At 37.2% G+C, this 27,654-nt stretch overlaps 1 protein-coding gene across 1 annotated transcript; it reads left to right on the forward strand.

Moving 5' to 3' along the window:
• The first annotated feature begins 84 nt into the window (after positions 1–84).
• BORA (BORA aurora kinase A activator) lies at positions 85–27,654 on the forward strand. Its single transcript, XM_058548292.1, is given in 14 exon segments — positions 85–338; positions 1,254–1,421; positions 3,111–3,217; positions 6,194–6,239; positions 9,119–9,200; positions 14,060–14,125; positions 14,676–14,732; positions 15,154–15,380; positions 16,010–16,142; positions 18,707–19,317; positions 26,241–26,356; positions 26,358–26,370; positions 27,349–27,370; positions 27,373–27,654. Coding segments are annotated over 13 exon segments (1,731 nt in total). The 5' UTR covers positions 85–338; positions 1,254–1,268; the 3' UTR covers positions 27,471–27,654.

Below are 27,654 nucleotides of genomic sequence, written 5' to 3' on the forward strand. Positions count from 1 at the left end.
ACCGCGCGTCCCCCGCTCACGCCGGGCAGGCTCCGCCCCTCGCGCTCGTCGCCGGCGTGAGGCTGCGTTGATTTGAATTTGGAGCCTCGTTACTCTGCGCGGAATGTGAAGCGAGGAGTTGCCATTCGAATTTGCTACGCGGCCTCAATGCGATTGGCTGGTTCGCGGACAGCGGTGCGATGCGATTGGCCAGTCGCCCACAAGCCCCGTGCCCTGGTTGGCCTAAGACAGCGCGGAAGCGGGGAGTTAAAGAGTCTGCCTGTCGTGGGAGCTGGTCTGGCCCCTCGGGAGCGCCCTGGAGTCGCTTTGGGGGGCTTCCTTTTTATACACACCACTAGGTACGTTCTTTGTAGTTCTTGGCCTTTCTTGCTGTCTCGAATTGGAGCGCTTCACGTTTCCCGGCTCCGACCTGCCTGCCCGCTCGCCCCGGGGTGAATGGGAGCAGCGAGGGAGTAGGTGCGGAAGAAAGGGGTGCCAAGAAAGAGTGATCGCGTAGGGTTGGGGGTGACACCGGCATGAGTGTCCTCCTCTGCTCTTCTTCCCGAAGCCAGCTGCACTTCAGCGTTCCAAGAAGTGGATTTTTTTTCTCTAGTTGTAGCGCCCTGTTGACTGAAAGTAAAGCAGTCTTGCCTTCAATCCTGGGGGTCTTAGCGAAAGGAGGCTGTCTGAGGCGAGGCAACTAAAGGGGGTTAATTTCCTAGCCTCAGTCAATCGTACTTCTCTGACCCGGGCTGATGTGCAAGTAAGGCACCCGTGCACAAGCTTTCTTGTCTCTCATTTGCTTGCTACAAATACTTGTTGTTTAGTAACTGCAGTTTGATAGGGAATTGCTGGGTTGTCTGAATGATGTTCAAGTGTTTAGAGACTTGAGATAATGAATAAAAACACTATAGGTATAAGTCCTTTAGTTGGAAAAGGATTTGTGCTTGTAGTAGCATTTAGTTGCCTCGAAGGCGGACGTGAACTCAGTCATGCTTGGTCAACTGTTGCTTAAAAGCCACTTCTCTGAGCTCGTTAATTCTTCTGCAAAATGGTATCACTAATACATTTCCTTTCTAGCTTTCAAGGTTATCTAGAGGATCTCTTGAGAAAATGTATGTGATGCTTTTTGTAAATTATAAAAAAGCCCAAGAAGTTAGGTTTTGAGTTCATGCTTTTGTGAAATATATGTTTGTTGAATATATTTTAATTGTCAAAATGAATGTCTATGGAACTTTGTAGTTCTATTATACATACTTCTGATTTCCTTTTAGTTTTTTGTCTGTGCTATGGGAGATGTCAAAGAATCAAAAATGCAAATAACACCGGAAACTCCAGGAAGGATCCCTGTTTTAAACCCTTTCGAAAGTCCTGGTGATTATTCTAATCTCCATGAACAAACTCTCTCCAGTCCTTCTGTTTTTAAATCAACAAAATTACCAGTAAGTTATGCTTGACTAGTGTTTAAAAATAATTTTAAATGTAATATCTTTCTTTACAAGGTAGAGGGGAAATTTATCATGGAACATATATATCTGGAATGTGCTTTTTAAATTGTTCTTTATAGTGTAGTGGTTGGGCTAAAAATAAGTTAGCTAGAAGATTTTTTTTAGTTAGCATTTCTCTCTTTTTTTTTTAATTTAATAGATAATATGTTAGTTTCCTGCAACTGTGGATGTACCTGGATACTATGGTTGATGATATGTCTACAAATACCATATTAGAAAATAAGCCATGTCATCTAATTATCTATTCTCATTTACTCAGCAAACATTTGAATGCTGCTGTGTGTCAAATACAGTGCTAGGCATAGAGGTTATACCTTGAACAGTCCAGGTCATTAGACACAAACTCTCAAGAAACTTATACTCTAATGCAGGAGTCAGCAAACTTTTTCTGTCAAGGGCCAGACAGTAAATATTTTAGGCTTTGCGAGTCATCTCGTTGATGTACAAATACTCACCTCTGCCTTGTATCACAAAAGCAGCCATAGACAAAATAAACGTGGCTGTGCTCCAAGAAAGCTGTTTTTTGTGGACACTGAAGTTTGAATCTCATGTAATTTTCACATGTCATGAAATGCTAATATTCTTTTGGGATTTTGTTAACCATTCTTAGCTTGCAGAGTGTGTGAAAAGAAGCCAGTCTCTACTCTAATGGGATAGACACAACTAAACTAGTGACCACAGAATATGATAGGTGCCATGGTTAAGCAATGGTTAAGCATAAGAGTGACATGGAAGGGAAGGTGCTCTTGAGGGGATTAGGGAAGCCTTCATCACTTGAGCTTATTCTTACTGTTATGGGCTACATTGGAGAAGTTCTTTGGAAGTCTGATCTTTTAACCTAGTAAATTATCTACAAACTGGGTGGCTCTTTATGCTACACTTTCACATCAGCTTGAGCAGGTATGCACTAGAGGAAAGTTTTACAGTTACACAGTTTCTGTTTAGTCATTAATCTCACCTTATGATTTTTAATTGAATCATATAAATTTTAATCAGTCTTAATAAAAATAATTGAAGGACGGCAACTTAATCCTCAAGGCCAGAATGATTGGCCTCTGGGGTTTTTAAGCCTGAATTTGTCAAAAATATATTCTGAATTACAGATTAGCATTTGAATAAGTTTTTGGTTTAGTTGGATAATTGAATGCGAAAGGGCAGTGCTAGTTGCCATTCGTAATTATTTCAAGGATCAACTATTTAAGAGCTTTTGCTGGCACTTTTGTAGTTAGAACTTTGTTTAATTTCAGTTCATTTTTAGTGAAAGTAAAGACTTTTGATAACTCTAGGAGATTCTTACTTGGGCATGTTACATCACTGATGAGTGTTAATTGTGGAATTTCTATACCTTTAATGCTCTACTGTAATTTTTCTATTACTATGTAAAAAATCACCCAGAGGGAAGAGTTGGATATTTTTAAAGAGATACAGTCAAGTCAGTTGATTCAGTGTGATTTGATTACCATTTGCCTTTTAATTTAGTGGTGAAGTCAAATTTTAAAATATGATCTGTAAGATATTTTTATATTGTAACCATTTACATTATTTTTGAAGCTGATGTTGGTTAGCATTTTAATGAACTATGTTAGTTTGCTTTTACTCATAAGCTCACTTTTTTTCCTTAAGACTCCAGGGAAATTTAGATGGTCTATTGATCAACTAGCTGTAATAAATCCTGTAGAAATAGACCCAGAAGACATTCATCGTCAAGCTTTATACTTAAGTCATTCTCGGTAAGTTTTCCTTTCTTGCACGTAAGTGTAATAACCCACTCTCAAGTGAAGAGAGAGAGGAAATTCCAGAGTGAATATTTTTATATGTAAAGATATCAGGGAAGAAAAATAATGATACAGATTTATCCTATGTAACTGAAGAACTGTATCCAGAAAGATTTCCTCACTGACAGTTCCAAATCTGGGTAGGAGTTGTTTTCTTTTAGAGATAACCTTCCTCTGCTGCTTATGGGACAACTCTCCCTCCCCAGCATTGGTAGAGGGAGGGCATTTTGAAATTTGTACGTTTCTACCTAATTGAGGCTTCTGCCATTGAATTTTTGTTTTGTTTTCTTTTTTGGTGGTGTAGGGTAAAGCAAAATGCTATTTCATTGTCATCTATGTTTAGGGAAGCCAAAAATCCCCTTACCAAATTAAGACACATTGAATGGAAGGGTATCCATTAACAACAGAGAGAGCTTTTCTAGACATCATCCAACTTTGATGTGGGACACTTGGGGATCTGAATTACATTGTCTTGAATTCACCTAGTAATCAGAGCAGCCTTAACTTCTTTGTTAATGTGTCGTGTAGGTTTCCGACTACTAATGTGCCTCAGACTTGTGCTGCTTACTGATGCCTAATGTAGTGAGACCATGCACTTCTTTGGTGGAACAGACCTAGTTTTTGATTACAAATTGCAGTATTCTGTAATTACAAATTACTGATAGCAGTATTCATTAATAGTTCGAGGGACTCTTTTGTTGATGTCAGTTTTATAGTCTGATTTTTTTATATTTGAAAAAATATCACATACTGGCATGACCAGCTTTTAATTTTCAGTCCTAAGGTACATATGTTGTCAGTTCAAAATAATAGATAATCCTTTTCCCTTTAACTTTAGAATTCAATCACGCAAAGATGCGCACATGTTGAAATGCTCTTGCAAATATTTGTCTGGCTCTTCTATCCCTTCCTCTCTTGGCTTGGTAACCTGATGACCATTCCCTCATAATTAGTTAATGTTCCTCCAAAGTGTTGTAGAAAGGGAATAGAATGGAGATAGAGCATAAAAAGATTTTAACTTAAATCTAAATAATACCTTTGAAAAAGAAGGTGAAAAATAATATCTAAAAGCAAATGAGTCACAAATGAGACTAATTTTTTATCTCACACAAACTGTGTGCTTTATTTTGCCTCTTCTCTTCAGTATATTCAACTCTGGGCAACTATTATCTATCAGTCAAGAGATATTTGTTGAGCACTATGAGGCACTGTGAGGAACACTGAAGAAGGATAGAATGTTATTCCTGCCCTCTAGAGTCAACAATACAATTAAGCAAAGTTGTGACACAACATTTGTATAGTTGTTAATAAATGATGTATTGTCTGGGTAGGCTTATGAAAAGAATCTTGGTGTATTTCAATTGATATATTTATAATATAGGAGAGGGGAAAAGAGTGGGAAAAGACCCTAATTTTAATGTAATTTACTAATGTAATACAGTGAATGGTTATGGCTTCTACCAAGGGTAGTGAGTATACTCTTAAAACATGTTGAATCATTTTTAGAAACAAGCACTTGCTTCCGATGTCTCTTCCTGCCTAATCCGAGTTCCCTATTTCAGTGTTTCTGACCCTTTTCATGCCATGCTACACAGAAAGAATGATAACTGTAAGGCATACTGGTGAAAACAAATGAGTTTGTCCATACAGGAGGTGAATAATCCCAAAATCCTAGCGCCCCCCCCCCCCCCCGCCCACACACAAGGATCCATTCAGGGCATGCCTGTAACCTGTGTACATCATGACGGTGTCGTGTGGTGTACTGGTCGGGGTATTCTGTCCTCTATGACTTTTAGAACCTTCCGTGATCTCGCTCTACCGTATTTGGCGAGACTGATTTTCACTGCTTCCAGCAATCACCTGAATACTTCAGGTTCTTAAAATCCCTCTGATGAAGCAGCAAAAGGTTTCTGAATGAGGTAATGCTAGATCAGAGCTTACTAATACTTTATGCTATTATGATGCACTGTCATTTTGACCTGGTTATGTCCATGATAAGATGAAGAGAACTGAGTTATTATCCTCAAAATGGCTGTTGTTCAAGCTGAGATATGTAGATTATCATGGTAGTCTATTTTCTTGTAAATCTCATACTTGAAAAACCTACTTGATTTTAATTTCTGAAACATATACATTATCATATAAGCTTCGTTAAGCCACAAACAAATATATACATGAAAAAATTTTGAGAGGAAAAAAGTGTCATACCAAGTTATTGATGGAAAGCAAATATTCTTTCCTGCAACGGATTAAAGAAGTGGTCCTACAAGGCTAACTGCTGGGTCCTTGGCAAGTTTATGCCTTGTGCTTGAGACCTGACATTTTATATTAAACCTTATAGCTGATAAATTTGTGTTGCTGTAATTGCATATTGTATCAAAGTGAGGGAAAAAAAAGAATTCATTTGGACAGAACTTTATATTGTTGATATTTTATTTCATAATAATTTTGCCTATTTATTCAGAACTGTAAGGATGATAGTTTATTTTCTATTTCAGAGTAAGAGTTGATTCTAAATTATAACTATGATAAACTTGCTATAATTGAAGAAAAAGCATTTGGACAATTTTTAGATTTCTGTGGAATGAAATATTTCTGAATTTGTGGTGATTAAAGGACAAAGTTTATTCAAATTACTTTAGTTGTTAATAGTAATTTTTAAGTTATATCAATGTAAGCCTTTTCAAAGAAAATACTATTCCATTCACATTATGAATGGAAAAGAGGAAGGTAAGCCTTACTAGCACAATGCTCAATATCTAAATACCGTCATTTACTAAATGTCATAAGATGCCAGTTTTTCTTTTAAAATGAGCTTAACATTTGCTAGTTTTCAACAGAAGGAAATTATTTCTTTGAAAGGTTATTATTTTACATGTTCAAGCAGCTGAAGTAATGGCATGGTTATTTTTCTTCTTTATCTCTGTATAGAATAGATAAAGATGTGGAAGACAAAAGACAAAAAGCCATTGAAGAGGTAACTTAAATCTGTTACTGATCATTAAGCCAGTGAAGCATCAATTCTGCGTGTGTCACCTCTTTTAGGAAGACTTCCTTCAAATCCTTTACTGTCCCAACTCTTCACCAACCTGCCCATCCCCAGCTATCTTAAGCGCCCGTCTGTGCTCCCAGAAGACCAGTGTTTTTCAGCTATTCTGGTGCCTCTCATTGTACTTATATGCTATTGGAATGATTGGTTTAGTTCTTCTCTCCCCTAAACTGAATCCTTTTTTGGCCAATATTGTGCTTCATTCATCTTTTCCTTCTCAGGGCCTAGCACAGTTTGTCTTCCTGTGCCTTCCGAATATTGACTAGCACAAACAGAATTCTGTTTCAAGTTGGAGTTTATGTAGAGGAGGTTCAATATTTTCAGACATTGAAAATCTAGATTAGCATTGGTAATAGTTTTATCTTTTGTTGTTAATTCTTTGGATTTTTAAGATGTAGCTATTTCATGAAATGTCTTTCTGCTAAATATAAAAAGTATATCAGAAACGTAGGATTTTTTTTTCAATAAAAATAAGGAACTAAATTTTTCACTTTTTGCTTGCTTTGTTTGCTGAACTCCTCTTAGAGTGTAAGTAAGGGTTATCTATGTAATTGTTTCCTCGGAAAGTCTTTATGTCTTGGCAGCAGTTTTTATTTTTCCTTTTTCCCCTCTCTAGCCCCTTCTGCCCACCTCTATTCCTTAGCTCTACTTGGCTCTTGTGCAGCCCAAAGACTTCAGCTCTGACGCGTTCAGAGATCAGGTGGTGTGCCAGCCCCTTCTGCACTTATTTTTCTAGTGTATATTTCAAATACAGCCTGTTTCTTAGAAAACAGTTTCATATAATTTACTCTTGCCAAACATTATCTGCTTCTTAATCTATCTAGTAACTTCACAATTTTCGTTCTAATCCAGTCACTTGATTTCTACCCAGTTGAATATTCTCAGACTCTTTTCCATTTCCCAACATTTTGGAAAATAAGCTCTCTCTTTCGAATCCTTAACTTTTTAAAGGAAAATTCAGCAGGGAACTTAAGAAAAAGTCAGAATGAAGATTAGGGTTAATGTATCAGAAACAAATTAATGCATCAGCAACAGATTAAATTTTTTCATATATATATTTGAAATACAATAAATACATGCACTACATGGTAAAAACAATGAAAAATTCGAACTGCAAGGAAAAAATAGAAAATAAAAATGAAGAGTCTCTTGTTCCCCCATCCCACTCCCTAAATTTAACTACTGTAACATTTCTTGCATATGCTTTCAGATTCATTTTATGTATATAATAGCACATATCCTTTAAATATTTTACACAATTCTCTTACTGTTTTGCATCTTGCTTTTTTTGCTTAATAATTTTTCTTAGATAATTTTTGTTATTAGCACATACCAATGTTTAGTAATAGCTTAATATTCCGTACTATGAATGTCCCATAACCTAACCCAGCCCCGGTTGATAGATGTTTAGGATGTGTTTGGTGTTTTTCTATCACAAATAATGCTGCAGTGATCACACTTGTGCATATATCTGTGTGTACTCGAAACGGACTTGCTAAGTCAGAAGATTTGTGTTTTCAGTCTTGGTAGATTTGGCCATATTGCCCTCCCAAAAGGTTGTACCAGTTTATACTCCTGGGCACATTATGATACTGTCTGTTCTCTCATATCTGCAATACTGGTTATTATCAAACTTCTTAATTTGTGCTACTCTTATTACTTTAAAAATTTCATCTTGTTATTTGTATTTATATTTCTTTTATTTTGCATGACCTTATGTATTGCTTCATAAGTTTATGAGTCCTTTATATTCCCTTTTCTCTGGGAATTGTCTATATCGTCATCTCTGCTCCCCTCCCTCCCTTTTTTACATCGTTTCCTCATGTATTCATAGGTAGCTTAGCCAAGGAAATTAGTTCTTTGTCATAGATAGGTATAGTAAAATGTAAAGAAAATGTTTTGAGTTGCCCCCAAAACAGAGAAGGAAGGGGAAAATACTGTATTAGGCTTAATCAATTTTATATCTGGAATGAAAGAGGAAGGACATTTATCCAAATGCTCTATCTCCGTTTGAGTACCCTGGCCAGTGGTGTGCTGGTAAATGTTCAACAACTGGCCCTCTGGTTGTGGGAAGGGGATGCGTTTTAGTAATTGCTGCTATCCATAGTGTAAATACTCCACCCATGGCAGTTTCAAGTTGTTGATGTGACTTTACTGAATGGGAGAAGAAGTGCAGTGGTACACCATTATATGTAGGAGTCCCACCCTATAGCTACAAAAGATGTAATTAACCTCAAGAGCATAAATATTGATAAATATAGTAAAATAATTAGTAAGTGATGATTTTGAGTACTTATTACCTTTATTTTTAATATAATTTATCATAAGTTTGTGTAATTTTATTTTTAATATTGGCTTTGTTTAACAGCTGACACACACAATTCCTGAAAATTTAACAATTAGATCTGATAGCCGGTACAAGCCACCTCCAGCACACCACGCATACTGGCTTACTTGTATACGCCTATCTCCATTTATTCCTTCCCTCTTCATTCTCCCTTTTGTCATTCCCCCCCAAGAAATGGAGGAGAAATTAAAAATATTTTCTGTATGATTAGTGCTGTTAGCTTAATTTGAAAGTTTTAAATTTAAGTGGTTGATTTGAAGTTTTAAGATTTCTCTTTATATATACTTTAAACTTCTTCCATTTTACCTTTGGTCATTTATGTTCTTAAGTATTAAAATTTTAAAATGTAACTATAAAGTCAGTATATAACGTGTTTGATGGTTACTTGAAAATAACATAGATACCTTTTCATGTTTGCAAGGGGAATTTATGCCTAATTGTGTGACTTTAATTTTCCTAGTTTTTTACTAAGGATGTCATCGTACCCTCTCCTTGGACTGATCATGAAGGAAAACAGCTTTCAGAATATCATCCCAGTAAAGGTATTAAAAATCATGTGAATGAAAATCATAAAATCATAAAAATCAGTGAATATAAAGCAACATATAGTGAAGTGTCAGTTTATCTGCTTTGGTAGGAAGCTTGCTATAAATTAAGTTTCTGGATACCAGAGGATTTAACTGTTTAAGGGTTAGGATTCAAAACTTGACTAAAATGTACTAAATTTTGTTTTTGGCATTCTATTCTGAATTTAACTTTTCTTCATGACCATTGTGATTATCAGTTGTGGTGATGGGTTTAGAGAATCCATAAATACAGAAATAGTTGATACTGAATATAGACCTGAGTTGTTAATGATTTTTGCAGTGATTTTTAAGGTTAATTTTTTAAATGAAATCCTAAATTGCTTTGCTTTTTGCTAATTCGCTGATGTCTTATAAAAGTAGAGGAAGGATGGACATTTACATGACCTCTGGGACAGGATAATACAGCTGATTATCTGCAAAATTAATAAGGAAATTGAGAAGCAAGCCAGTAATCTTCCAAATATTTTTCTACCTCCAGGAAATAGTTTTCTTATATTTGCGTTCACTGCCCTTTGGGTTGTGAGCAGTGTTCGAATATTAGTTGTATACATGCATTTCTCATTTCAGTGGAATTGCCCACTCTTCTATGTAACATACATTAATTATGCTCTCAGTATAAGAGGGAATATTTGCTCCATTGTTTATCAAAAACACAACAATAGAGAGGCAGCCCCATGGCCGGGTGGTTAAAGTTCACGCTCTCCACTTCGGTAGCCAGGGTTCGTGGGTTCGGATCCTGGGTGCTGACCTTTGCCACTCATCAGCCATGCTGTGGTGATGACCCACATACAAAGTGGAGGAAGACTGGCACAGATGTTAACTCAGGGCTAATCTTCCTCCACACACACACACACACACACACACACACACACACACACACAAAGAGGATTGGCAGTGGATGTTAGCTCAGGGTGAATCTTCCTCAGCAAACAAACAAACAAAAAACCCACAACAATAGTAGGTTAAATGGACTGAGCACTTTCCATGTGCCAGGACGGTGCTCAGTGCTTTCAGTAATTCCTTACAACTCATATAAGGTAGATGCTGTTATTAGCCTCATGTTATAGGTGAGAAAACCTAGTTTTAGAAAGGTTGGAGCACTTGTCCAGGGTTACAGAGATGATAAAAGTGGTAGAGCCTGGATTCAAAACTAGGCATTCTCAGTTCAGATTCTGTATTCTCAGGCATTACAAAGTAAAGGTAGCGTGCAAAAGTGAGTGCAGACGTGAGTTGTAGACTTGCTGCTATAAATCAGAAGGGGATTACCTTGATCAAATTATTCAATCTCTTTAGGCCTCAGTTTTTATTTGTAAAATAAAGAGGTTAACTACATGGTTATATGTTAACATCCCTCCCAACTCTAAAATTTTATATCCAAGGTGACATTTTCATAGACACTAGTTTTTCCCTCCAGATTCTTTAATGTTGGGTTTTTACACAGATGAATTAACCTTATGTGATCTTTTTTGTTTTGTTTTTTGTTTTTGCTGAGAAAGATTCCCCCTGAGCTAACATCTGCTGCCAATCTTCCTCTTTTTGTATGTGAGCCGCCACCACAGCATGGCCACTAACAGACAAGTGGTGTAGGTCCACGCCTAGAAACTGAACCCACGCTGCTGAAGCGGAGCGTGCCAAACTTAACCACTAGGCCACTGGGTCTGGCCCTGTGATCTTTTTTATAACATCATTTCATGTTCCAAGTATCTTGTTTTAGTTAAAGTGATACAGGATCAGGAAGATGCTAAAAATGCTACAGCTTCTTTGATATGCTAATCAAGCCCATGATGACAGAGTGCAGTGGTTAATAGGGTGGGCTCCAGAGTTGTGCTTTCCAATATGGTGTTGGGAGGTAATTCTCCATAGGTCTTGAATTTCTATACATCTTGTGAGGAGTGGCATGGACAGGTTTTGTTTCAAACTATCTTTTCAAGGAGGTTTGTATTGTGAACACCCTTGGAAGACAGAGATAGTATGTCCCTCCAAAGCAGAAGGTAGGTTTGTTTTGCTGTCCAATATGATAATGACAGTGTCTCCTTCTGGAGCAGGTTTGCTTGCAGCAGGAATGGGATTTCCCAAGCTCAGGGTTCCTCAGCTGTGACACAAACCCACTGTGTACACTGCATCCACTTGGGCTGTTTCATGTCGCTTCTAGGGGCAAGGGGACTGACATGAACATGAAGCTTATGCTGCCTGCTGTGTTAGGAATAATGAAGTCCTTTGTCTTTGACCCAGAGGCCTCGTGTCTTCAGCCAGCACCTATGGAATATTGACACACTAACTTGTTAGCTTTCAAGGAGGGTAAAATCTCAGACCCTTCACAGTTCTTGACATATGGTGGCCACTAGCCTCATGTGGCTATTTAAATTTAAATACATTAAAATTTAAAATTTAGTTTCCTGGTCACACTGTGGACATTGCATGTGCTCGATAGCCACATCAGTGAGAACTATATTGGCCAGCACAGACATAGAACATTTCCATCATCACAGAGAAAGTTCTACTGGACAATGCTACTTTAGGGTAGAGGTTGGCAACCTTTATCTATAAAGGACCAAATATTAAATATTTTAGGCTTTGCAGACCACACAATTTCTGTCGCAACCACTCAACTCTACTACTGTACTATGAAAGAAGCCACTGATGGTACATAATGACTGAGTGTGGGTGTGTTCCAGTAAACGTTATTTACAAACACAGGCAACAAGCCAGATTTGTCCCATGGGCTATTGTTGACTGATCCTTACTCTAGGGTAATATTGTCTGGGTTTGAATTGTGCCCAATACAGCTTACTAGCTGTGTGACTTTAGGGGAGTTACTTAGCTTTTCTGTGCCTCAGTTTCCTTATCTATAAAATGATGGTTATTATGAAGATTAAATGAGATAATACCTCCAATATCATGTACCTAGCATATGGTAAGTGCTCAGTATTATTTACTTAAAGAATAACAAAGGAAATGTGAGTCAGGGGGAAAAATGATTTTGTTTGTACACATTGGCTTATGGCATCAACTTTTACTAGTATTTATGCAGCAAGGTGCTTTAATGAGTACCCTCATGTGTTTTTGTTTGAGGACTTGAGTGAGAATTTTTTTGGAATATATACATAGACTGAGAATTTCTGAGTTACAGGCTGTGTTTCTACCTGGTTTGACTATGCAGTGCCAGACTACTCTCCAGAATGGCTGCGCAGTCTACGCGGCCACCAACAGTGCCTAGGATATCTTATGTCCCAAGATCCCCACCAACCCTTGGCATTATCCAGCTTTCAAATTTTTGCCTTTCTAATGGATTGTTTGACATTCTAAATGATTGTTTTAATTTTCATTTCTCATATACTGATGGCCTTTTTTACTTCCTCTCTTGTAAAATGCCAATTTATAATTAATTGGTCATATTCCTGTTGGAGTTGTCTTTTTTCCCCCTGTTAATTTCCAAGTTACCTTTATAATGTAGTTATATTAGTTCTGAACATTTCAGATATCATCTCCCATTCTGTCATATATGTGTTCTGTTTGTTCTTGATGTTTTTGGTTGCATAGAAATCCTTATTTTGGTGTAATCAAATCTATGCATTTTTTTCCTCATTTGATTGTGGTCTTAAACTTATTTAAGAAATCCTTCTAGGGGAAACAACCAAGGCAACACTTGCAATAGAGTTGAGAAGTGCTGTGATATTGCTGCTGTAGGTGTCTGTCTGATCTAAGGAGGTCAGGGAAGGCATGCTGGTAGAAGACACAATTTAAGCTGAGACTTGAGTTAGCCAGACTTAGGGAATGGGGGAGTAAGTCAGAGAGGAAAGACTGTGAGAAATACCTAGAGGTGAGAGAGAGAACCTGTAGTTTTAAGGTACTCAAATAGTAATGTTTAGTTGGAGACAACCACGCTAGAGACAAAGACAAGGTTTTTGAAGGGCTTCTATGCCATGAAGGTGTTTGGACTGCAGCCTAGAGACCAAGGACATAGTAGGGTTTTCGGCAGCAGAGTGCCTTGCTTACATTTGCTTTATAGAAAGTCATGCTGCCTACAGCAAAGAAGGCATTTGAATCTAGAATTTTATTTTTTATTTTATTTTTTTACTCATTCTGATAGTATTTAATAGACTTTAACTCATTCACCCACTCACTCATTCACCCATTTATTTATTTAGGATTCTTAGGTTACTAGTCTTTATTCTGTTATCTTAATTTAAACTTTCTGGGTTTTTTGTCTCCTTGTTTTTTCCTTCTTTTTATTTTGCTTATATTATCCATTTTTGTCATTGTGTGTTTTAGTTTTTTTATCTGGTGATTTTCAAGTTATAAAGCTTAATATTTAGTCATTAACTTTCAATTTTTTAAAAAGTTATCTGCAGCCTTATTTTTGACTCTTGTCATGAAAAAAACTGAGCATGGTTTTGTCAGATTTCAGCTTTTGTCAAAATGATCTGGCATTTTAATTCAGACAACTTGTCTAAACCCATTTTGGAAAAACATTAAGCATCAGAGGGTCTGTCTGAGGACTGAGGATGGCTAACATGCATGCCCAGCTTTTATGGTTGACATCGTGGAGAGCAACCATGCTTTCCTTAAAAGATATTCCTTGGTGCCTCCTTATATGCTATGGTAATCCTTCAGGTTTTATCCTGTGCTCCCCTAAAGTTAAAAACAAATAAACTTAACAGTAACGTGCCAAATTATATACTTATGTATGCAGACATTTATTTTTTAAATGTTGTAAAATAAAAGTTTCCACTTTCATTTTTTACTTGGGAAAAGTTACCCTAAAATAAATGAAGAATATAAAATGTCTGATTTTTAACTTAAAATGTTTACAGGAATTAACATAAATAATGAATCTCCAATTAGAGGAAAGCTGACTATCCATTCTGAGAAAAGCAATGGTGAGTATGAATATAATCTGAGAAGAAGTATGTTCCATATTAAGCTACATTTGATATTAAATTCTGTTCATGTGCTAACACTTGACGCTGGAATTGAAATTGTTTGCTTTTTATGAATGAGCTATATGAGAGCTGACTTTTAAAAACAGAATAGAGGCATTCGGCTGTATTTTAGAAAGAGCAATATGCTGTTTTCTTGTTCAAAGCATGTGAATTGATTTCTGGTTTTGGAAAGCATTCTTTTGAAAATTTGTTAATGTTGGGAAATCTATCCCCAAATATAGATTGCTGAATTCTTCTTTGATTCAGGTGCCACCAGCATAACCAGGAGTTAATTTTCACCATTAACAGGTTTACAGCAGTGCTGGACAGTATGGGAAAGCACTTATTGGAAGGTGGCATGTTATACAATAGAATGCGTAAATGAAATAATTCAGCTTGGCTGGAACATCATGAGGAGATAGTTGATTGGGAAGCACGTGCTAAATTGCGTGTAATGTGCTTACGTTGATTTATCCATGTTTGTATTTGTTTATCTGTTTGCTTCCAGCTGCTTGTCAGACATTGCTGTCTCTTCCTGTGGATTTTAATTTAGAAAACATATTAGGTAAGTACTGTATTTGTTTAAACCTTTAATAACTTAAATAAAAGGTTTTGTTTTGATGGCTTTTTGTAAATGGGAATATGTGGCAATGCCTCTTTCTGAAGAAGTGGGGACACTATCCTGAAATTTCTCCTTTTTCTTTAACATGGCCTGAATTAGCCTTTTATCATAATGAACTTTACTATAGACATAAACTATTCATGGATACATCTTACTGGTATTACCTATACTTATAACGAAGCACTCAAAAAAGAAGGAATAATTTCAGATTTAAAACATCACATATGCAATTAAACTTTGCCCTCTTTTTTGAAAAAAATTCAAACATATAGTACATGCTGGGTTTTAAAAATCAGATAACTGAAATATAATTGCTCTTCAAAATGACCAGCTTTGCCTTTTATTCTGTTAATATTAAATATAGGTGACTATTTTAGAGCTGATGAATTTGCAGATCAATCTCCTGGAAACCTTAGTTCTTCATCCCTCCGAAGAAAGCTATTTTTAGATGGCAACGGAAGTATCTCTGACTCCTTACCTCCAGCTTCTCCGAGAAGTCCTCATAGTGGTGCTCAAGCCTCGCTCGAGGTTTTTTACTCAATAGATTTATCTCCTGTACGCTGTAGGAGCCCTGTGCAGACACCGAGTTCGGTAAGAAGTGTATTGAACGTGGCTGCTTAGTTTGCTATAGATATGCTTGGACCTAGATGCTCATATTGCTTTCAAGAGGAATAATTGTCTTTTGGGTTCCATATTTCATACAGATTAGCCTAGTTCACATTTTGTCATTAGTCATAAGAATGTTTTTGGTCAGACTCTCCAGTTTTGTATTTAGAGGTATATGGGATGACCAAATTTATCATGAGTCTCAAGGAATTTCAGTTGTAAGTTATTTACTGAATTATGTAAGATTTTCAGTATAACACAACTAGATTGACATTCATGGAGTAACTTAATTTAAAAGTTTTCGTAAATAGCAGCTTAGTATGAAATGTAATGGTTTGTATAAACACAGTGCATTTATATTTTATCTTGACTAATATATTCTATTTCAAAATTTTGTAACAATCTTTTGAACTGTCATTGTTACAAGATGCCTTGCCTTTTGGCATCATGCCTTTTGCTAAAAGGCAAAGGTGGCATCTTGCTTTTGGTGAATGACCAAAGTTTATATGACCTAGTTTATAAATGTGTTTCAAAGATGAAGATAAATAGCATGTGGTATATAACAGCGTGGAGAAAGAGAACCATATAATTTTATTTGTTTATTTTTATTATAGGGGCAGTTTTCTTCTAGCCCTATTCAGGGTAGTGCAAAAAAATACAGTCTGGGAAGTATAACCAGTCCTTCACCTATTTCTTCACCCACTTTCTCACCAATTGCATTTCAGATAGGAAAGACACCACTCTCAGGTATGTCTCATAATAAAATGCCTACTTTAAATTTTTATCTTGTCAGTGTTTGTTTTTAAAGAGGCTCTTTTTAGCTTGTTTTTTACACATACCTTGAATTTACCTTTCAAGACTGCAATTCTCAGCAAAGTTCTCCTCTAGTGTTAAATACAGGTCATTTGATTAGTAGTATTTATGTCAAACATTCTTCTAAATGGAATCAAAAAAAGATGGCAATGTTAGAGATAAGTTGGTTTTAGTATGCCTTCTGACCTATAGGTTCAGACTTCGGTGATAGGATATTCATATTTTGTAAAGATATAGTCATTTGAGTAAGGTTTTTAAGGTAAATATAGTGCATGGAAATTTACGTATTTCTATTGGCAAAAAAATTATAGCACTTTTTGAAAATTTTCACAAAAAAACCAATACATAGTAAATAGAATTGGAAAACTGAAAACTGTATTATTGTTAGTCTTTCCTTTATGTATATATGTGTATATTTGTGTGTATATATAGCTCCACACATGTATGGACACACACACATGCACATATATATACGTATTTATAATTCTATATCCTGCTTTGTTCACAAAGCATTTTACTATGAGTATTTTCACAGGTTATTCAAGTCATTTATTATTGTTTGAAACCATGATTTTTGAATCACTATGTAATATTCCATTTCACAGATGTACCATTTGTTTTATTGATAAACATTTAAATTATTTCTAATTTTCCTTTATCACAAAACCAATGATTATCCTTGTATATACATTGTATTGTACATATTTATTTCCATGAGTAAAATTCTCAGAAGTGGAATTATTTGGTCAAAAGGGGTGAATGTTTTTAAGGCTCTTGAGGAATTTTGTCAAATTTTCTTCATAAAAGTTTGCACCAATTGGAATTTTCATCAATAACGTGTAAGAAAGTCAGTTTTCTCCCTATCCAGAAACACTGGTCTTAACTGTTATTTTTGATGTTTGTTAATTTGTGTTTGTTACACAAAGAACTCCTACTGTTTTATTTATTTATTTTTTTTATAATTTTATTTATTTTTTCCCCCAAAGCCCCAGTAGATAGTTGTACGTCATAGCTGCACATCCTTCTAGTTGCTGTATGTGGGACGCGGCCTCAGCATGGCCAGAGAAGCGGTGCGTCAATGCGCGCCTGGGATCCGAACCCAGGCCACCAGCAGCAGAGTGCATGCACTTAACCGCTAAGCCACGGGGCCGGCCCCGAACTCCTACTGTTTTAATTTCTGTATCTTTGATTATTATGATGCACTCTTTCCAAATGTTTACTGGTCATTTGTTTTTTGTGGAGGTTGGGGGGATTATTAGTTCAGAGAAGTGTTTTTGTTAAACAAATGGTCTCTCATTGCTTTTTTGTGTGTGTGAAGAAGATTCAGCCCTGAGCTAACATCCGTGCTAATCCTCCTCTTTTTTGCTGAGGAAGACGAGCTTTGAGCTAACATCTATTGCCAATTCTCCTCCTTTTTTTTTTATTTTTCCCCAAAGCGCCAGTAGATAGTTGTATGTCATAGTTGCACATCCTTCTAGTTGCTGTATGTGAGACTCGGCCTCAGCATGGCCAGAGAAGCGGTGCATTGGTGCGCACCCGGTATCTGAACCCAGGCCGCCAGTAGCGGAGCGCGTACTTAACCGCTACGCCATGGGGCTGGCCCCTCTCATTGCTTTAACTTAGTGTTTTTTATTATTTGTGTGGCTGAACACTTCATCTATTTATTTACCATTGAGAGGATTGTTTATGTGCTTCTGCCCATTTGTTTTAATTTTGTTTTTAGTAAGCTAATTAAGTTATAAAAGCTATTAAATTTTAAAGCATTTTGATCATTTTGATTATCATTGTTAAGCTCCTTATTATTGCCAATATTATTTTACAGTCTTTTGTTTGCCTTTTCATGTTGCTTACAGTATTTTGCATAAACACAAATAGATTATTACATATTTCATTTACCAGGTATAGCTATTAAATTGTAGCTGTCAGCTGGTTTGTCTGGTATCTTTTATAAATGAATAATATTGTTGTAGTAGCAATATGCTTTTGAGGAAATAATTCTCAGGGAATAAAATATTTTGTTTAATTAAAAAAGGGAAAGTGGGGGCCGGCCCCGTGGCGCAGCAGTTAAGTGCGCCTGCTCTGCTTCGGTGGCCCGGGGTTTGCAGGTTTGGATGCCGGGCACACACCAATGCACCACTTGTCAAGCCATGCTCTGGCAGCATCCCATATAAAGTAGAGGAAGATGGGCACGGATGTTAGTCCAGGGCCAATCTTCCTCAGCAAAGAGAGGAGGATTGGCATCGGATGTTAGCTCAGGGCTGGTTTTCCTCACGAAAAAAAAAAAGTGCCAGAGAAATTATTTTTGAAGAGCCTCATCCTGCTTATTGAGACACATTTGTATGTGCTATTGTTTTTAACAGCAAAATTTTGCTTTAATAAACAACACAACTGTTACAGATACCCAGTTTTTCTGGCGTGAAACATGATGATTACCATTTAGTAATGGCTTTTCCATTTCCATGTTTTTATGATGTAATTTTTCCCTCCCAATCTTTTAGAACAAAGGAAGTTTACATTTCATTCTCCTGAGGCTTCATCTGGAACAAATTCTAATGGAATTACTAATCCATGTATCAGAAGTCCTTGTATAGATGGCTGCTCACCAATTAAAAATTGGTCTCCTCTGAGACTGGAGATGTGTAGAGGTGGTACTCAGTATCGGACCTCACTCATTCGGATTCCTTTTACTCTTGAGGCTCACAGTGAAGTTGAAGAAGATAAAGGGACTGTTCCTTCCACAGATGCCTCGTCACCTGCCATGGACACTGCTGGAGTACACCTGCGGCAGTTGAACGGTGACGCTTCTCCATGTGGCCCACGTTTAGTGGTGACTGCCATGTCTATTACACAGAATCAGTCTGGTGCTTCTGAGAAAGAATTAGCACTGCTGCAGGATGGTGAAAGTGAAAAGGAGAATAATACTGTGGATATGGTTGATCCTATAGAGATAGCAGACGAGAACACTTGGATTAAGGAGCCGGTTGACAATGGGAGCTTACCCATGACTGATTTTGTGAGTGGGATTGCCTTCAGCATTGAAAACTCTCATATGTGCATGTCACCTCTTGCAGAAAGCAGTGTCATTCCTTGCGAAAGCAGTAACATTCAGGTAAGTTGTTTTAATATTCTATAGTCCTTTACTTTGTTCTCCTGGTGTTCTTTATCCTTTTTTCTAAGATTATAGTAAGAAAGAAAATGGGTTAAATGTGAGGACTATAGCATTATATAATATTTTTTTAAAATAGCAATACTAGGTGATACAAGAGGGTAAGTTTCTTTTAATTTGGACTGATGATGCATATTTAATATTCACATTAACTGATATTTATTTGGAGTGGGAAAAGAGGAGAGCAGGAAAGAAGTCAGCTGCTCTGTTTATACAGGCAGCTCCTCAGGATTCATCTCCCTTTTATGTGGATCTAGTGCTGAAGGAATTAAATTTCTGGTATAGTATTTGTATTCTAAAAATACAGTAGTTTTTGTCTTTCCTTTATATGATTTAGGGATAAAAAACATAAAAACATAACCCTTTTATGTATATAATTTTTTTTTTTTTTTTTTTTTTTTTGTGAGGAGATCAGCCCTGAGCTAACATCCGCCAATCCTCCTCTTTTTTTGCTGAGGAAGACGGCCCTGAGCTAACATCGGTGCCTATCTTCCTCCACTTTATATGGGACGCCGCCACAGCATGGCTTACCAAGCAGTGCGTCGGTGCGCGCCCGGGATCCGAACCAGCGAACCCCGGGCCGCCGCAGCGGAGCGCGCGCACTTAACCGCTTGCGCCACCGGGCCGGCCCCAAACCCTTTTATGTATATAATTTTTGTAGTTTTCTTTTAGAAAATGTGATTTATAACCAGCATTTTTCGTGTAATCGTACATTTCCCATTTTCAGTATCTGGCAACAGGAAAGCATGATTCATTTGACAAATACACTTCATAGCCAGCAGTTACTTTCAGAAAGACATTTGTTTCATTAATTGTGGTGTTCTTTGAGCTGAGAATTTTGAAAGAATTTCAAAATAGTCAGAAAGGCAATTCTTACCTCCCATTTCATAGTAACAATATCTAACACTTAACGTAGCTCTTGCTATATGCCAGGCATTATTCTGAGTACTTTACATTTGTAAAGTTTAATCTTCACAACAGTCTTGTGAAATAGTTGTAGTGTTATCTCCACTTGACAGATGAGGGTTGGCGAGGTTAAGTAAATTACTGAAAGATTATATAGCTAGTAAGTGGTGAAGCCAAGATTTGAATCCTGGCAGTCTGGCTGTAGAGTCCGTGTTCTTTAATCCAAGTTTATACTGACTCATAGTAATAGCTAATACTTAAACAGTGGTTCAATGTGCCAGGCATTCTTCTAACCACTTTATATATATTAATTCATTTAAGTCTCACAACAACCCTATAATGCTTTAGTGCTGTCAAATTTGGCATGCTGTAATATAAAACTCGTAGAGGGATTCTAAATGACCCCAAATTAAATGTAATCTTTTGCTCATATTTTTATGCTTGTATTGTCTACTCTCACTTTGAGGTTCATTGCTCAAAAAAAACACACTAGAATCACTTTTATATGTTTTAGCTTCTAAATTTGGCTCATAAGTAGAAAAAGCATATACAGTTAAACTTAGCCTTAAAGATATTATCTTCTTTTTCTTTTCTTTTTTTTTGGTGAGGAAGATCAGCCCTGAGCTAACATCCATGCCAATCCACTTCTTTTTTTGCTGAGGTGGACTGGCCCTGAGCTAACATCCATGCCCATCTTCCTCCACTTTATGTGGGACGCCGCCACAGCATGGCCTGACAAGCGGTGTGTCCGTGCGTGCCCGTGATCTGAACCCCGGGCCGCCAGCAGTGGAGTATGCGCACTTAACCGCTATGCCATGGGGCTGGCCCCCATTATCTTCTTTTTCTCACTTTCTTTTTTCAGAGCATTTATAGAAGAATCATCTAGTAGTTTTGTTGAAATACACCTTAATCATCCAATCCAACTCCCTTGGAGGCCTATATCACTACTAAATTGTCATCCACTCAGCTTGAGTACCTGCAGGGGGATGCCAGTCCATTTTGGGACTTCTCTTACCATTACAAGCTTCTTCCTTATATTAAATTAAAATCTGGTTCTGTCTGTGATATCTGCCCATCGGTCTCAATTTTACCCTTTGGGCCACAGCATAACAATGCCTACCTTTTGCAGGGCATTTTGTAGTTTAAAAACCTTTCTTACATTCTTATTTTCCTACCACAGAGGTAGCTTTCAAACATTTGAAGACAGCCATATTTCCCAGGGCCTTTTGACTTGCTTTATTGTGGACGGTTCGCCTCCACGTGTGGTACACAGCTGTTGTCCTGGAATATCCTTTCCTCCTCATCCTGGGAATTCCCTTCACCTCTCCTGTGTTCTCGGTCCTGCTTTCTGTATCCCATTCCTGTCTTTCCTGGTTTACTTCTCACTTTACTGGAACACATTTTCTGGTAGCTTTCTCAGGAAGAGTACGTTTTTCAAGATACTCTTGTCTGTCTGATCACGTGTTCTTTATTCTCACATTTGAAAGTTTGGAAATAATTGTTCTTCAGACTTTGAAGGCATTGCTTCATTGATTCTATTTCACTGTTGCTGGTGAGAGATCTGAAACCATTTTAATACTCGATCTTTTGTGTATGATCTCTTTTTACCCCCTTTCTGGAATATAAGATCTTTTCTTTGTCCACAGTGTTCTGAAATTTCAGTGATTCTTTGGTGTGGGTTTCTTTTCGTCATTTGTACTGGGCGCTCAGAGGGCCTTGATGATCTGTAAACTCCTGCCCTTCAATTCTTGAATCTTTTCTGGAATAATATCTTAGGGGCCGGCCCTGTGGCATAGTGGTTAAGTGCGCACGCTCCGCTACTGGCGGCCCGGGTTCGGATCCCGGGTGCGCACCAACGCACCGCTTCTCCGGCCATGCTGAGGCCACGTCCCACATACAGCAACTAGAAGGATGTGCATCTATGACATACAACTATCTACTGGGGCTTTGGGGAGAAAAAGTAGGAGGATTTGCAATAGATGTTAGCTCAGAGCCGGTCTTCCTCAGCAAAAAGAGGAGGATTAGCATGGATGTTAGCTCAGGGCTGATCTTCCAAACAAACAAACAAAAAAAAAGAAGAATATCTTAGATTTCTCCTCTATTCTCGGTGAACTCTTTTTGAATCTCCAGTTTTTAAAAATCTTTTCACTATATTTTTTATCTCCTTTTTTTTCTAGTTTTTGGGAAATTTCCTCAGCTTTATATAATAACCGTTCTATTGAGTTTTTGTTTCTACATCTTATCTTTAATTTCTAAGGTTTGTCTTGTTTTGTTTTTGGTATTAATTTATAAATCTATAGCCTGGCTGGCCGAGCATTGCCTGGTCTGGCCTTTGCCTTACTCTCCAGCCTCATTTTTTTTCCCTTCGTCCTGTTTGTTCCAGTCACATTGGCTTTCCACAATTTTGAATAACTATGTTCCCTCTTGTCAAAGAGCCTTCGCACACACTGTGTAGAATTCCTTTCTATTCCACTTTGCCTAGTTAACTATTTATTTTTTAGCTCATAACTTAATGGTCATGTCCTCAAAGGAACCGTCTCTGATCACACTAGCCAAGCTAGATCTCATTGTATGCTTTCATAATTCCGTGTACATTTTATATTCTTTCCAATCCGACCATTAATCCAGCAATCATGTATGTTTTTGTTTATCCCAGAGCTTACAAAAAAAATTGTATGTAATAGCTACTCATTAAATATTTGTGGAATGAAAGCAGAATGAGTGCATAGGTAAGTTCAACCAGAAGGACTGCATGATGTGAGAAGAAGAGTGGGCCAAGGTTTGGAAGCCTGAGGAAAAATTGAGAGGGTGGATAAAGGAAGCAGAGCTTCCTTTAGGAGACTGAGAAGGACCAGCCAGAGGGAAGGAAGGAACACTAGGAAAGCATAGTGTCATGGAATATCTTAAGAAGAAAGAATTGTTAGTATTGTCAAAATAACAACAAAGGATATAGGGCTTTAACAGTGGTTGCTGGATTAGTAACAGGAGTAATTTGGTCAGGGAGCAGCCTCAGAGTGGGGAGGTGAGAAGTGAATGGAAGGAAGGTAAAGAAGGTGAAGTAATGAAAAAATTAGATAATTCTTTGAGGAACTTTAGTTGTGAAGGGAAAGATTATCATAGCTGGAGGAGGACATTAAAGTCCAAGATCTTTTTGTGGTTTTCTTTTCTTACTTTGTTTTTACTTTAGATGGGAGAAACTAGCATATTTGAAGGAGAAGAGGAAAAAGAACAAAGTAAACTAAGAATTGGGCAGGATAATTATTAATAATAAGTATCAGTTGTGTGTCCTTTCAAGTACCAGAGAGCAGGCCAAGTATTTTACAGTCAGAATCTAATCCTCATGATACCTTGCAGCAATAGATACAATAGATACCATCTGTTAACGGAGATTCCTTTTATTCGTGAGGGAACTGAGACACGCAACATGGGATAGATTCTGGAGTTCTGCTAGGAGGATTAGCAAGGTAACCTTTCTGCTGTTATAGGAGGGCAGGGGGCCAGGATGGGCGTGGGTGCAAATATTTATAGCTGGGGGGCTAGCATGTCTTTAAAGAACATGGGCTTGGGAAAGCAAAATGGCAGATTTATTTCCTAGCTCTGTTGGTTTTATAAATTTCAGAAAGTGAAAACTTCTTTGAGCTCATTCCCTCTTATTTAAAATGGAGATAATGGGATTATAGGATAACAGTATGATCGTTGTGATTCGAGTTAATGTGAGGAAACTAACAGTCCTGAACACGGTTGGGTTTCGGTAAGTGATGGGAGAGTAAGTTCTCTGAAAGGTGGCAGGCGAGAGAAGGGACAGAGAAGGATGAGGATGAGAATGATGAGGGAAGGGCTCAAGTGCTGAGGCCAGATTTCAGGGAATGCATTGTAAGTCACAACTGTTGTCAGTTGTGAACCATCCAAGGTTTTTTGAAAGACCACATCTGATTTGTGTGGGAGAATAATAAATTTAGTAACAATGCGTAGGATGATTGGCAGTAGAGACACAGTTTCAAGGCAGCATAGTCCAACTGGAAGAATATAAACATTGCAATCAGAAGTAAGTTTGAATTCGAGTTATGTTATTTACAGGCTGTGGGATCTTAAGGTAACATCCACTTGACAGTGAATAGAGCATGACTTTTTAATCCTATTTAGCACCTCATCCTTCTCAGCTGTGAAATGATGCTGACACCACCTTGATGCCTGTGGGGAGTAATGAGATGATCTGTGTTGTCTGGTTGGTACATAGTAGGCATTGACTTTAGTAGTGATCTAGATGAGAGCCAGTGTGGTCAGCCACCGTCTCATGGGGTGCCCATCCATCCTTCTCTTTCTGTAGAAACTCCCTCTATGTCTTACTTACTCCCTACTGTACTATTAACTTTTCCCTTGGTGTATTCAGTTATGTATTACTGTTGAATTATATAAGCCAGTGATTTGGCACTGGTCAATAATAAAAGGAAGAGTAATTGGCAGATTCTCTGGAAGCAATCTGATAATGACATTTTTGACCAGATAGCTGTCGAATAATAGCAGGGCAAGGTGTTACCCCTGGGATGTAATGTAAGATTCTTTTTCATACATCAAAACGGATTTATTTAAATGGGACGTGACTCCCAGTAGTCAACATATATGCATCCACCCCTGAAAACTGGGAACATTTTTCTTAAGATTATGATAGAATGCACTTTCTAGGCTATTCTAATGTTTGTAATGAGGGCAAAAGTACAGTCTTTCCCCTTCTCTCTGATCCTAATTTGCAGAAAGGGGGTTAAGTGCAAGGTGAATCCCTTGTGGGGTTTGTGTTGTTTCGGGCTCAGCACTGTGCATCTGTGAAGTTAATAGGCTTGTTGTAAGGAGAAAGTAAGAACAGTATTATATAGAGTGCCATACAGGGCCTGGCACATTTTTAGGCACTCAGTAAATATTTATCAAATATGTACCAAAACTGAAGTTCGCTAGAATCCTTTTTTTTCCTTTTGCTCTTTTGGGCTGTAACAGTGTGTCCTAGAATGCTACCACTTTAATCAAAATGAAAAGTTGAACTAACATCTAGAGCCATTATATATTATTAATGTATTACTATTATGAACTTAAGATTTTTATTTCAGCAGTGGATGTGAGTATAATGTAACTCACCTTTTAAAAAATGTATATTACCTTGAATATTCTTACAAGTAGCATGCTTTTTAGGTAAATTTTATTTAGAGAAGCAACCAAGCCATTCAGAGACAAGCTTGGTAAATGAGTTGGAAGGTGAAGATTGTAATCCTCACTTTCATCTACTGGGTGTGATCACAAAGTAACAGGAAAGCATGTTCTTAGTGGCTTGTTCACTGATTCTAAAGTAAATTACAAGATATATTTTATTAGAAGGACTTCAAAGTAAAGTGACTATTTTGAAGAACAACCAGTTAAATGTAGAACTACCTTTTATGTTTATATATTCCTTTTATATTTCACTCAGTATGATTAATATTAAATATTACATTGTATTGTTCAGTGGTGAATGATAGTATATAGTAATTCACTAAATATTTTATATGTAATTATATAAATCATATATTTTATATAAATATATAAAATATATTGTATATTTTAAAAAATATTTTAAAATAAATTTTCTTATTTAAAGTTCCTCAAGGGGCTGGCCCCGTGGCGTAGCGGTTAAGTGCGCGTGCCCTGCTGCTGGTGGTCCGGGTTCAGATCCCAGGCACGCGCCGATGCACCGTTTATCAGGCCATGCTGTGGTGGTGTCCCATATAAAGTGGAGGAAGATGGGCACAGATGTTAGCCCAGGGCCAGTCTTCCTCAGCAAAAAGACGAGGATTGGCATGGATGTTAGGTCAGGGCTGATCTTCCTCATACACACACACACAAAAGTTCCTCAAAATAAATTCTGTGGATAAGTGAATTACAATTTGCAGTGTTATCCTTGGTAATTTTCTTTTCCTCCTTCTCATTCCTGTCAGATGGATAGTGGCTATAATACACAGAATTGTGGAAGCAATATTATGGATACGGTTGGGGCAGAAAGTTACTGCAAAGAAAGTGATGCACAAACGTTGGAAGTTGAGAATAAATCTCATTTTTAACACAAAGGTATGGAAAAAACAGCAAGCTTGATATGGCTGTAGGTTATAAGTATTTACTAAACGTGACTTTTCAGTCTATTTTCTCCCTCCATTTTGCTTAAAATTTTGGCATCTGTTTATGCCTCATCCTGTCTTCAGTTCATTTAACCACAGGAGAAAGTGGTTTTTAAATCAAAATACTTCATTTTCCTAACTCTTCTGCTATGAGGGAGCAAAGAGGCTGGAGAAGGAGAGCTAACCCTACTTTAAGATTGGTACTTGAAATCACTTCCTTAAAACTCAAGGGGAAGAGGACTAGGAGGGCCAAATAGGAGGAGAGTCAGGTTTTTGCCTTTAATATTGTTTCAAAGCTAAACATAAAAAAGAATTTGATTATTAGAGAGCGAAATAGTACAATTGAGAGACTACACATCAAATTAAGAGTGTTCAAAGGTAAGGGCTTTTAAAATCCAAAAGCCTTCATAGATTTTAGATGCTCTGAATGAGATAACACTTGCGTATCTTACATACTAAGTATTTATACAAAAGTATACTATTGATGAGGACATTTAGATGAACCTTCTAGATAGGATGGTTATAACTATATATTCATATTTGAAGAAAGCCATCATAATTTTAGGCACTAATCAGGAGAATCTTTACCTTTTATATGCCAATTGATTAATAAGCACAATAAAACATCAGCAAGTGTGCAACTTAACTCCCAGATAAATACTAAGATTTAATATCAAGGCCACTTTATTTTCCCTTTCCTCCACTTTGTCATGAGGTGGGATTGTAGTTGTCCATTTAAAAGTAAGCAAGCAATTAAGATACAGGAAGAACTTTTTGATACAGAATAATGATTTGTAAAAAACCATTATCTTCACTGTCCCTTTAGAGTTCCTAATGAAATGTGCATTCATTTTAAAAACATTTCACATAATAGTTGTGTCCTTGAATGGTCCTATTGAAACTGAACATGAGGTATTTTCTTCTTTGACAGCAAAACCACACAACACAGAGGTGTTGATGAACACAGCAAATCCTCAATGCGGCAGTCCCTGGAATACCCAAAGACTATCACTGAAGAGCCCCTCGAATATTTTTTATGCACAAGATCAATAATGTGATTGTCACTGGGCAAAAAATTGCTTCAACTAATATGCTTAGCATTTTTCTTTCCCTTCTTAAATGTGAAAAATCGAGGGCTTAACTTAGTGACACAGGAACAACAGAAGAGCTCCTGGAACTTTCAACAAGTTGCTGAAGTACAAGTTTATTTTTTATCAATAAATATTTTTGTACTTAC

Source organism: Diceros bicornis, chromosome 9, assembly GCF_020826845.1.
Source record: "Diceros bicornis minor isolate mBicDic1 chromosome 9, mDicBic1.mat.cur, whole genome shotgun sequence".
Classification (NCBI taxonomy): domain Eukaryota; kingdom Metazoa; phylum Chordata; class Mammalia; order Perissodactyla; family Rhinocerotidae; genus Diceros; species Diceros bicornis.